General features: G+C 32.7%; 1 protein-coding gene across 1 annotated transcript; it reads right to left on the minus strand.

Moving 5' to 3' along the window:
* Positions 1-637: 637 nt before the first annotated feature.
* LOC132910166 (uncharacterized) lies at positions 638-11,988 on the minus strand. Its single transcript, XM_060965673.1, has 9 exons — positions 11,838-11,988; positions 11,358-11,542; positions 10,120-10,304; positions 8,129-8,518; positions 4,546-4,713; positions 3,289-3,515; positions 2,503-2,705; positions 2,157-2,422; positions 638-1,705 (listed from the first exon to the last, which is right to left on the minus strand). The coding sequence occupies exons 1-9, from the start codon at positions 11,986-11,988 to the stop codon at positions 1,057-1,059; spliced, it is 2,424 nt and encodes an 807-aa protein (XP_060821656.1). The 3' UTR covers positions 638-1,056.
* Between the last annotated feature and the right edge of the window lie 762 nt (positions 11,989-12,750).

Genomic DNA, 12,750 nt, shown 5'->3' on the forward strand with positions numbered 1-12,750 from the left:
GAACATTATGTGTCGGTAATAAGAAAAATGAAATATCTGACTTTAATAACAAAATATTATTGAAAAGCTTTTTCACCTGTTTACGTCATTTCAGAAACGTGCACGGTATATTACGAGATTGTAAGAGCATGCAGAATATGGAAAAATACGAATCCCCGTTTAAGACTTATTACGCAAAAGTAAAAATCACCGCAACTTACGATAAATACGGCAAACGTGACTGAGAGTAATATTTCTAGAACTTTTTATTCCGCATTGCAAATAAATACAGTATATTTGTAATTATGCTACTAAGAGATCGTTATATCGTAACTCATTATAGCTGTATTCGTAATATTTATTTATTCAAATAAATATGAGTTATATTTCTTACAAGGTATACATAAATATCAGAAACATACACAAATATCTAAACGTTTAATCAACGCATAATTCATTTTTTTGATCTTAAACATGAACTTCAAAAACGTAGCAAAGATACATTCTATAAATTGATGCAAATGATGAAACGCTTCAGTTGGAAATTCCACCGTATTATAACATGAACATTTCCTTCTAACGTCATTCAGTGTTTTTTACCAAACTAACAAATTATTAACATTGGAAATAAATGATAATTTATGACTCAATTAGTTCATAATAAAAAATTATATTGCACACACATACACCTCGTATATACAGAATAATCAACATTTCTTTTGCCCAGCTTAAAGGACACAGCAGAAAAAGCACTTATGCGAAACCAACATTAGATATTTAGTTTCCAGATTAACGTATATTTTGAAACGTTGTACAAATACTACCTTAAGAATGTCTACAAAGAAGCAATGGTACAACGACTATCCAGATAATTCTACGTTCTTGCCAAAACGATTTGCCTCTTCGTCGACAATTCTAGCCGCACACAAGCCATTTAAAAACTGATCAAGCGTATTAATGTTACACGGTTGATTTCGAAAAGAAACGAAGCCCTAATATATTGATACTAAAATTATGAAACTTTCAAGAAAGGGGTTAAGTTCTCGTGAATTACTTGATACATAACATCCTTTCTTATCATTGATGAAAAGGAAAGACCGTGTTACCCTTAGATCTACTCTTCTCGCTTCTACCAAGTCTCGTTCTTGGCAATCCCGAAAACGGGCTCCAATTCCTCCGCTTGAAGTTGCTACGTCTCCTCCAGTTGAAAAATTTCGGCTCGAAACGAGGTCGATTGATGTCTTCATCCGAACGCGCATAGCGTTCCTGGTTATAATTCCTTTGCGTAATTTGTTCTCGCGTTTCCTGCATGGAATCGGAAGGATTCGCTGCTACGCATTCGTTGTTTATCGTTAAGTTCGGTCGCGAATCACGATCGAGAGAAAAATCGTTTCGACGATCGTCGCGGAAATTCAAATGCGATAAATGTGGAAAATGAGAGAAACGAGGCAAATGTGGCAGATGTGGCAGGTGAGAGGGCATTAGGCGATGTTGACGCATTCCACGAACGATCGTTTCCTTCATTTGTCGCCTCTTGTGCCAAATTCTCTCGACGATCCCGATAGAAACGGCCGATACGCCTCCAGCGATCAAGATGAAGAAAGCGGAATAAACGTCAGCTAGCCTGGCACTGTGAAATGTGGTCGGCGATTTGCATCGAGGCATCTCTGGCAGCATTCGTTCTGTTATCCTGTTCAGAACGCCTCGTTCTCGTATTTTCAAAATGCTGGAAAACATATTTGATTGATTAATGTTCCCATTGACCGAGAAGCTCTATGTGAAATTCATTTAGCAATTCTTTCGTTCTTTTCTTGTTTCTTTCTGAAAGCCGTTGGACATGAGGATATTGATAATAAGTAAAATACAATTATGGGCTTGATGGAAGAGTGGCGTATAATTTGTAAGATATTTTAAAATCACCATTTCCATTTACTTGATCGTGACATGCTCTTGATCGAAGCAGACGAAATTTCTCAATTTAGGTTTTTTTAACTTCACCGACGGTTTATCCAACTTAAGTATTTCTTGTTCGTACCACTTTTCCTCCGAGCCCTTTGATTTTAAGAAAGAATAGAAAATAAATAAAATATAAGTCTAAGGTCGTATTACTATATAAAATACGATTCTCATTCTCCCTGTAAAATTGAAATACGATATTCTTTTAACATTTCACATACTTTAAATTAATAATTTTTTTATAAGGACAAGAATTAGCCATTGGTAGAGCCACCATTGTGAATGTTTGTGGAAGAGGTAATTCTTTTAGAGTACATCGTTCTTGAATCAGTGTGGACCTGAGGGCGCGTCGTGCGAGAGTTGCACTTACGAAGAAGCCATAATGGCCTTTCACGGCCTTTGTAAGACCAGAAGTAGTATCCAATTTAGATTCCCGATTGTTATACGCTCTTATATACAACTGTCGAAGATTACTATCATTCACGTTCTGTGAAACAAAGAGGAGAATATTTCGATGGTGAAAAATTTGATATATTACCTTTTCATTTGTTTTTTTAATAAACTTACCCTAATGTATTCATCATCGGTGATGCTGTATCCCAATTTGAAATTGTGCGACAAAATATCGGTAATAGATTTGATACCACTAGCCTGTACCGATAAGATCGAAGTGATGAAACCAGCATAAGCATTGTACGTTACTAAGGCGAACATCAAACTGAATAGTAATATTGTCTTTCCTGATGGATTTCGTGGTGTCCATGGAGTACCTGCAATTGGAATTCGTTAAATTCATAAAAAATTAATTAATGAATCGATTCTTAAGAATGAAACAATCATTGAGAAGACAAACGTTACTACATCTTATTTTATCTCTTCTTTTTTCCTACAAACTTGTAGCTTAGGAAATAATATAAACATTCAAAAACATGTTACTATAGAAGTCGAAGAACTGTCTGTACGGTAAGACTAGCTTTTAACCGGTGTGTTCCGAGTCAAATGACTTACAAGCATAACATTATTTACGATACAGTTTTTATTCTTTCCGCCAGGCTATTGTGCTATTCGTTCGCTGTCTTTGATAATCTTATAAGATACCCTTTAATAATTAATTTTCTATTTACTGCTTATTAGCTTATTAGCGACAACAAACGCAATTCTCCATAATATATATATTGCACTTATACAATAGCTTACTGATATGCATAAAGAAATTTGAACACTCGATTAACAAGTATGAATATTTAGTGGGGGCGTGTAAACGTGTTAGTAAAAATTTGTAACTAAAAGTCGATAAAATACTCCTTTAAGAAATTTCTGATTGCCCTTTTGAAAAAATTTAAGGAATATAACCTTGCATGCACATTATGCTGATGCACCAAAGCGCAGCCTCCCCTATTCCAACGCGTTTAGCTTCTTCATTGTGTAAAATAGTTTTCGCTGCGTAAATGATCAATCCCATCGCTACTAGTATGGCGAAATAAGTAGATGCAACACAACTCAATAAATAGTTATTAAACGGTTGGCGAAATATGTCCCTCATGGTACCAGTTTCCAGTGGATGATAGTAAACATTTCTCCTGCGTAAAAATATTCATCGTGCAGAGCGTAATTTATTCGTCTTAGCAACAATATATTTCATTATACAGCTTGTCCCATAGGTTTCCATATAAAATTTTATTTATGAATTTTATGGACTAAATTAAAATACAATTCATAAACATCTTATTTAAATTCATTACAAAAATACAATGCATGAAATGAGAAAGTCTACTTTTTATTTTTTACATTAATCAGTTTTTAGTTAGTATTTTTAAAGTTTCTAGCGAGTATTTGCTAAAGACGAAGAAACCAACATTTTTATTAATTAGATGGGTAGTTCATCATAAGATAAGGGAGAAAATAAAAGTGACAAACAGATAATAACTTTTAACTTGAAGAAAATGAAACAAGCTAATATTACAGATCAAACTACGTGTGATGTTACATATTGCTAAACGCAAATTTATCAGCCAATCACAGTGCAGTTTTTACATTATATAATCGCGTGATCCACTCTCATCTTTCTTGAAATTATGTACATAATATGAATAAATGGTATAGATTCGTTTATTTTTCGTTTGAAGAAATATGTTTGATAAACTACATTTTTGCTAAAATTCGTGGTATCTAACAACTAAGGGTGAAATGTTTTTAATTTAATTGTTATATTTCGAAGTGTTATCTCACCTTTCTTCGTATAATATCGATATACTATATACCGTAGTATCAGTTTATTCGACAAATCAAAGATAAATTCAGCAAACGTAGTTTATAGTGACACATAAATTATATTGACACATACTGTTTATGCATGGATAGTTATGTATGTTATGCATCTATTCCGTATTATAATAAGACCTTGCTTTTAATATTTCCTTCGAATTATATATTTTTCTTACTGCTTTATAACAGAACTTTCAAGAACCTTTGTCCATATCAAGCTTTCGTATTTTTAATAATAAAAGACTACAGCAAAATTTATAAACCTAGGAGACACCCTGTACGTTCTCGACAAATCTGTTAGCCATCGTTATCGAATGATTTGGATATTATGAAATATTTTCTTACATATAACGTATTAAAGGATGACTAAACGACATTTCAGCTTGTCGTTCCTTGTTAACGGTAATATATCCTAGACCAATGTCCACATCACCGGTGACGACATCTCCGAGAAGGTTATTCCAGACTTTATTATTTAAAGTACCTAACTTCTCATGTGGCACCAGCTCTATGCTGAAAACATGACACTTCATTAATTATTTAACTGCTCCTTTTTAATTGCAAAATGATCAAAAGAAAGATACATAAATTCTATAAAAACATTGTAGGCTGTGTTAAAAAATATTTTTTGCCAGATGACGAAAATTCAGAATTTTTTGCACGAATTAAAAGAAAACGACAAAAAACTGCAAAAGAGTTGTTTTTCTGATACAATAACATACATATTTATATAGCTTCTTGTTGATATTCTACGTATTTGCCTCTACGTCAGAATTATACTTATTTTGGCATTAGAATATGAATTGAATGAACAATAAAGACATTGTTAAACGTTTATGTATCTTTCATAAACTTATTTTTCCCCAACTTTCATAATCCAGTGATTCATTCCAAACTGTTTACTATGCCATACACCGGCTCAATCCGAGTGATAACTATAACTTCGTAGTATGTTTCGTATATTTAATATTTATCTGTATATTTAAAAAATTGTGCGTGTAGCATAAAATTAGAGGGACAAATTCTACAATTGTTATCTACATTGTTTCAATCTTTTTACATATGTACAAGGAAAATGTTAACTATCTCGCTATTACACATTACCGCATACACGAGTACACATTATTTATTGATTAATATACATCTATGTATTCTTCGTGTGATAAAATTTGAAACAAGTACTACGTCCTAAGATTGTATACTGGCAATGCGTGGCAGACCCATGAGGCGTCTACTGTAAAATAGATTGTTATATTGTTAATCTTGTCTTCTTCTTTTGTATATGGTTTGTTTTTACTGATAACTTAGACACTTTCTTTCTTCGTTTCTACCTTCTACAATCGCCATAAGCTCTCCCAACGAAAGAATATCTTCCTAACGATACTCTCATAGCTCGGACAGAAGAGCTCGAGAAAACATAACACAAGAAGAAGTATATAATTCCTCATTTGCTCGTTACAAGAATTATATTGCGAGTGGTCCACATTGATGGTGAGCAGTGAACTCGCTCTACCGTATTCTATTCGTATGAAAAACAAAGAAAACAAATACAAAAGCAATGTCTTACGTACATTTTTCCTTGTCTTTGATGTGACAGATTTTACGAAACAAAAGTTCAAATATTTATTAAACTAATGATTTTTCGACATAAATAGGTTGATAACTTTTTACAGGAGATACCAAGACGGATCGATTAACGTATTAAAAATATATATAAACATACTAAGAAAATTAAGGCCGATCTTTATATATCTACGTTTCTATCTACGCGAAAACTGTTAACATCAAGTTATACCACTTTCGAAACCATTTAATTTTTTATCGAAATATTTTCTGATGAGTGAAGATTGCTTATCCATGCTTTTCCAGTCAGCCTGCATATATAAACATAAAATATTTAATGTTAAGGAAGAAACCCGATAAATTCTACCAATACTTATAAATTCAATTACTGTTCATAGTCCAATTAATAGCTGCTTTATACTTTACAGAAAAAGAGTAATCGATATGAAGAACTGCGGGAACGTAACGATAAATTACGAGAATAACTGATGGATCGTTAGAAGCAATTAAAAATTGTCTAAAATAGAAAATTTACAGCAAAAAACGATCAATCAAGCCACGTGTCACGTATAGATCTTTGCTTTAAAATCGTGAATCATGTAACTCGAAATGTGACTAATCTTGTAAAGAAGGAAACTACAGAATTCTGGTAAATTGAAGTATCAGAAATGTTCATGGAAACCGATATTAAAAAAGCGTCATATCAATTTATAAAAACACTGAGATTTACCAAAAAAAAACATTGAACGAGATATTCGAAATCTTTATTTTAAACAACGGAATAACAATTTTCATATGATCAGTGGGAAAATCGAAAACCAAAACAGGACGGAATAAAAAGGGCTGAAACCATGCACGCTCGTTAACAAAATAACAATAACAAAACTTCATTGCCATTTTCATTTGTCATATCGTGATAACGGTTACACGAACGTTGAGAAACTGAACGTTGGATTTTGTACATTGTAACATACGACTTTATCGTCGTCATCGTATGACTATTTTCAATACAGACGTCTTTACACTTTACGTATTGGTGTATTTCTACGGATCCGAGTATGTAAAAAATGATTTCAATAATCAGATGAATTACTTATTATTTAAATTATATACTGCATGCCATTTTTCTGCCATATTATTCTTGTTTCACGTGGTTTAATTATCATTTTCAGAGAAAATTTATGAACAGTTAACTCGCATTTGTCTTTTAAATTAATATTATAATGTGTTATGATGTAACTGTTATATATTACACATATACATTTAAACATAGAATTGCATAATTTGTTAGATTTATGAACGACGCTATTTAACACGCAATTAAAAATTTCAAAATTTGTTTTCAACTTTGTATCACGGTCAACGATCCTACTAGTACATTTCGATAAAGTCATGATCTATTTGAAGAATGTTATTCGTTAGGTTTAATTACGGAAAAATATATTTAGTTCAAATTGATCCAGAGGTTGATTCATGCGAATCCAGAAATTAGAATTCAATTACAATTATTTAAAAATATAAATAAAACTGTAATACCATATAATTATATTAATATAATATCATATAAATTGATATAATATATGTAAGACAGTTTGAAAAGAAAAAGCTCTATTAAAGAGGAAATGCGAAGTGCGTAAGTAAATACAAATGTAACGAAGTGCATGATTCACTTATAAAATTAGTCATTCAAGATATGACTTAATATTCATCAAAGGAAACTATTAACGATTTATCTGCCTCATAAATAATTCACAATTAACGCACAGAACTACGCACATTAAACGAAAAGTCATTTTATCGATATCAATTGAGTTCTATGATTTAACGGTTCCCACCTCTTCCAAACTATTGTACGTTACCACATTCGAAGTACAGTACTATGTTGCATGATTAATACTAAAAAAGTGTTTATACATCTAAATACATTATATTGTATATAAATGATCGTATTCGACCAATCCATTGATTATGGTAAATATTTTTATCAAATTTTATCAAAAAGGTCCATATAATAATATATATATATATCGTATATTATATATCGTATATTATATTATCGTATATTATATTATATATATATAAAATAAGGCACATTTATTTAATTGAAGTCCACGATCTATCGTTTCCACAGTGCTCTAAATTATCTTCAAAAATTTAATTAAAATTAAAAATTTATCTACTGTGTAATCAGGAATACATATCTTCCATTGGATTCTCAAATGTTGTTCCTTATCGGGTCCATTATCATGCTCTGACATATCCCTCCCCCAACAATTCATGTACAAATTCAACGATCCAAAAAAGATTTGCATACTTTTAGCCATTGCGAACCGTTTCGTCAATGCATATTATCATATTCTAATACCTGGCGTTCACGCTGCTAGCAACGAATTTGGCGAAATCGAGGAAAGGTGCAATGTCGTTCGTCTCCTCTTCGTTTACATCCATTTGTCCATCGATGGTTCCATTAAGAACGCCAAAGATTATTGGATGTCCTCTAAATTCGTTCCTCAATTTCACGCTAATGGGACTATTCAATAACCACGAGTCCAAATACCAAGAGCCAAGAAAATGTGTCACTAAACTGGTGTTGTCCGAATATCGGATTTTATACACGTGGACGAAGTGGTAGAGCACTGTTTTATTCTCGAGTACTGCGTAATTTAAATTGAGGGATGCGTTCTCGTCGAACCTTTTGATCGGTGGCTCTCTGAACTTGAAGCTCGTCCCGTAATGTTGCAGAGATACGCACGTTCTAGAAGACACGATAGAAACACGGAGAAAATAATAACAAAGATTGATTAATTGTATTTATAGATAAATGAGTGACGAGCAACGAATAAAGAATATAACTTAAATTCTGAAAGTTTGTATCCTCGTTCTCGTTGGTAATTAATTGTCCATTCCGCCAAATTAAATAGAATTATAAATAAAGATTTTAAGATTTTGGTAAACATATAACGTGAGAGTTTAGAATTAAAACTGACTGAAGAGAATTGCACATGTGAATTTTAATAAGACCATATTTACGATATATTTACGAAACATCAAGGGTCAAACCATAATTGCGATGTGCGTTAGGAAAAGCAGTACGTGTGGTTTATCTAGCGAAGACTAGCGCTCTGCTCTTTTTGGCTACTATGAATAGCACGTTACGCTTTCTTGCGACAAAAGTTCGAATCTTTGCTGCGAAAAATAAGATAGTTTGCCTTTAATGGCGAGAAACAGATAATCTCGGATTTTACTGCAGAAACGAAAGTATAAAAGCTTCTCTATTTTTTATATTATATATATTTCATTATATAAATAAATGTCTTTAATGATACAAAGCGTCATTAGTAAAAAAACATAAATTGGCTAAATTAATTTATTCAACTAAGAATATCATTATGAAGTTGAATATATCTTCCATTTAGACAGCATTGCCAAAAAATCTTCTTTTAGATAATTGAATTATAATAATTTATCAAGTGTTTCTCAGTAATTTATTATATATAATTCAATAATTCAATTTTAATAATTTTTAATAATTTCAATAATTCAATTTTAGTAGCGCGTGTACTTTGCCGTGTATTTTAATTTGTTCTTACAATGTAATCCAATACGATTATACATGGGATCACCAAAATTTTCAAAATTGAATGAACCAGGAATAAATGATAATGAAGACAACTGGTAGCCACAGAAGATGAACGTGAGTTGTTTGGAAACTACAATGTAATATCCTACTGTTCACGAAATAAATGAAACGTACTACTTTTCGCTGAAACGTTTGAGACAAACTACTACTCGTGTCGAAATGCGAATCATGTTTGTTATCGTCATATGCTCGAAACGTGTTTATTATCGGCAGGAACATGAAACGGCGTGTCTTCTCGCAATAAATTGACCTACGTTATTCTTCGTAAGATAAGTAAGGCATAATACTTTTCGTAACGCACGTCGATTTAATGTAATTATAATTTAACGATATCCACGATAATCTTCGCATTTGTGTTCTCTGGAATTCCATACAAGGACAGTGATAAAGAAAGATTTACCAGCGAACTTTGAATTTTGCATAAACGACAGCACAGTAAATCTTAAATAATTCGTTTCGAGCGTTGAACTCTCGATAAGAGTGCCACATTCTTTCGACACTTAACTGTCGATGTATAGATACAATTTATACGGTGGACTAATCGTTTTCGATTATTAATATTTTTAAATTTATCTTAACAAGTCCTCTGCGCTTCTTTTTCTCCGTCGTTTAAACTATCTCGAAACGATGAGAACGTGACATTTACCACGTTTCTTATTCAGACGATCGATAATCAATGAACATACTAGATGCATTGTTCGACGAATATAAGCTACCTGTTCCAGTACGTTCGTGACATTTTCTGAATCACTTCGTACGTCGACGAAGGCGTTGCAACGATCACGTCACTATCGATACCGATATTCAAGTGTCGAAGTACGGTATCGATCGTCGCATCCGTGTTTCTCATGGTTATCATCAGCCAAGACACGTAATAATTAAACTGAAATTTCTGCGACGCCTGCAATTAAATGTTTATTAAGAATAGTTAATTACCGAGCTTGAAGCAAGACGAGTGACTTATGAAAGAGAAACAGCAACTTGAAGTAATAATAATTACGAAATTAGACAAATGATATTTTCTATACTTTATCATGTGAGTTTACTTCGACTGCAACTAATTACAAGTAATATTGCCATGCGATACCTTATCTCTTGTCTGATAATAAATGTAGCAATTATTGTGAAAGATACAGGATAATTTTACACGAAACGGTAATTAGTTATTCAAGAAACCATAACATAACCGATGTATTATGCGTCAGATATGTAGATTAATTAACTAACATAATTAGTTATAGTAAGTCGAACGAGTAATAGGGAACGATACCGAATAAACAAATGGATAAAGTCGAAGACAAATAGATATTACTAAGTTATTGATATGTCTTGCTTTCTTTCAAACACTTTTTGTCTACAGTTCATAAATTTTTAATTATAAAATGGCTAAATACATTTTTCTACTTATTCAACGAACGTATTTCTTAATTGATTGTTCATAGCTTCATAGACCATTACAATGAATTATTCACTATTTATCCGTAAAAAGCGATTAAGTAATATGACTTTACTATAAATATTTATTGTCGTTTAAACATTATATTACCGTATGCATGCAAAATATTTTCATGAATATCTCGGAAACTGGCCATTACACGCATAAACGAAATTTCTCGAAATTCTGACCTTGACAACGTATTCGAAGATCATTGAAATCGGTGAAACGTGCCCCTTTCGATATACAAAACATTTCTAACAATAAAGATGCACTGTTCTAGCAGAGAACTAATCGCATCTCGGTGAATGTTGAATGGTTAAATAGTTATTTAAGAAAAGAAGCGTATTTCAACATCATCGTACGAGTCTTTGTAGTCTGTCACTGTGTATTTTTCTTGACGAAAATTGAAAGACAATTTCCTTCGCAGGAATATGAAGCTGGCCCCTAAAGTACGTGACGTCCCGTAACGAATGTATTAAAAAGTACATTTCAAACATATACGTAGCCTCTCCTCACCACGTGAAGAATATTATCAGGGGAAGTGAGATTAAGCTCATCCAGTAGAACGATCGATCCGATTCGATGCTTCTGGATCACAAGAACATCAGGTATGTTCGGATTGACAGCCGATTGAATCGACACGGCGATTCCCTCGTCGGAGAGACACGCGATCAAAGGTCTTGTGTAAGTAAAGACGCAGTCTAAAGTAAAAAGAAAATGGGAAAAAACATGTAAAGTAGGAAATACTACGTCGAAGCGAAGAAACAAGAAAATTGAATAATATTACGAAGGTCACGCTGTTGCAACCTCAATTTAATCGCCAGGAACGTTACATTGCAAATCCTTGAAAACATTTGAAAATGAGAAGAGTACGTGATTAATACATTGTTCTGTAAGATCTAATTAATCCAAATAATATATTGCGACAGAAATATGCGATAAGTGTCTTTTTATCTGAGGTTGGGAAAAAGTATATAAACATTTGATCGTACTTACCAAAAGAAGTTAAATCCTGGAATAGTACTACTTGATCCCAATCTTTCCATTTGGCAAATTCCAAGATCAATTGCAATATCAACGGCGAGGGTAAGATACAAGTGCTCGTGACCATGTAAAAGGTCGCCGCCATGAAAAATTCTACTTTCATTTTTGTATAAATTTCGAAGGGAAATAGGACTATGGATAAGTTTTGAAAAATCTTCTTTATTTCTATCGAGCTATGGATCTCGTACGAGATTCTTTAATCATGAATAATTATAAGAATCGACGGTGATGTTTCCATTGACGTTGATTATTCTACTGAAGAAACGCGTGGAAATAATTCAACAGCATTTCCATCTTGAAATATGGAGATACGTAATTACAACTATTTGCCTAATAGGAAAATTCAATTTAACGAACGAATCTTTTTATTAGGAGTGTATACTCGTTTGATAGAAAAAACTTTAAAACGTTCCACATAAGGTACCTCAGAAGAGTTAAAATCACCAAAAACGACCTCGGTCGTCGCAATCGAATGTCAGCAAGTAGCACTTTTACACGTGAAACGAGACGTTGAATTATCATCGAATTTTAATACAAATCATATCATAAATAAATTCCTATCCTGATAATATTTTCATTCATTTTTTCACTTCATTCGATGCATTAATTTGCTTAAGAAAGACGTTACGTAAGACAAAAGAGCGGCTAGTTGCATTAAGTTCATCGATACCTGTATGAAACACGAAACGCCCCAGACAGCGATCGAATGTAGACTGAGAATCATCTCAATGCAGTCCTCTCGTCCTTAGCTTCAACGCATGCGGTAAAAATTACCTTCCATATAGAGATCGAGAAAATTTTCTGTCTTTTACAACATTTCGAGCGAATTAATTAAATAGATGGTGTCCCGTATCGTTGATAGACA

This window comes from Bombus pascuorum, chromosome 8, assembly GCF_905332965.1.
Source record: "Bombus pascuorum chromosome 8, iyBomPasc1.1, whole genome shotgun sequence".
NCBI lineage: Eukaryota > Metazoa > Arthropoda > Insecta > Hymenoptera > Apidae > Bombus > Bombus pascuorum.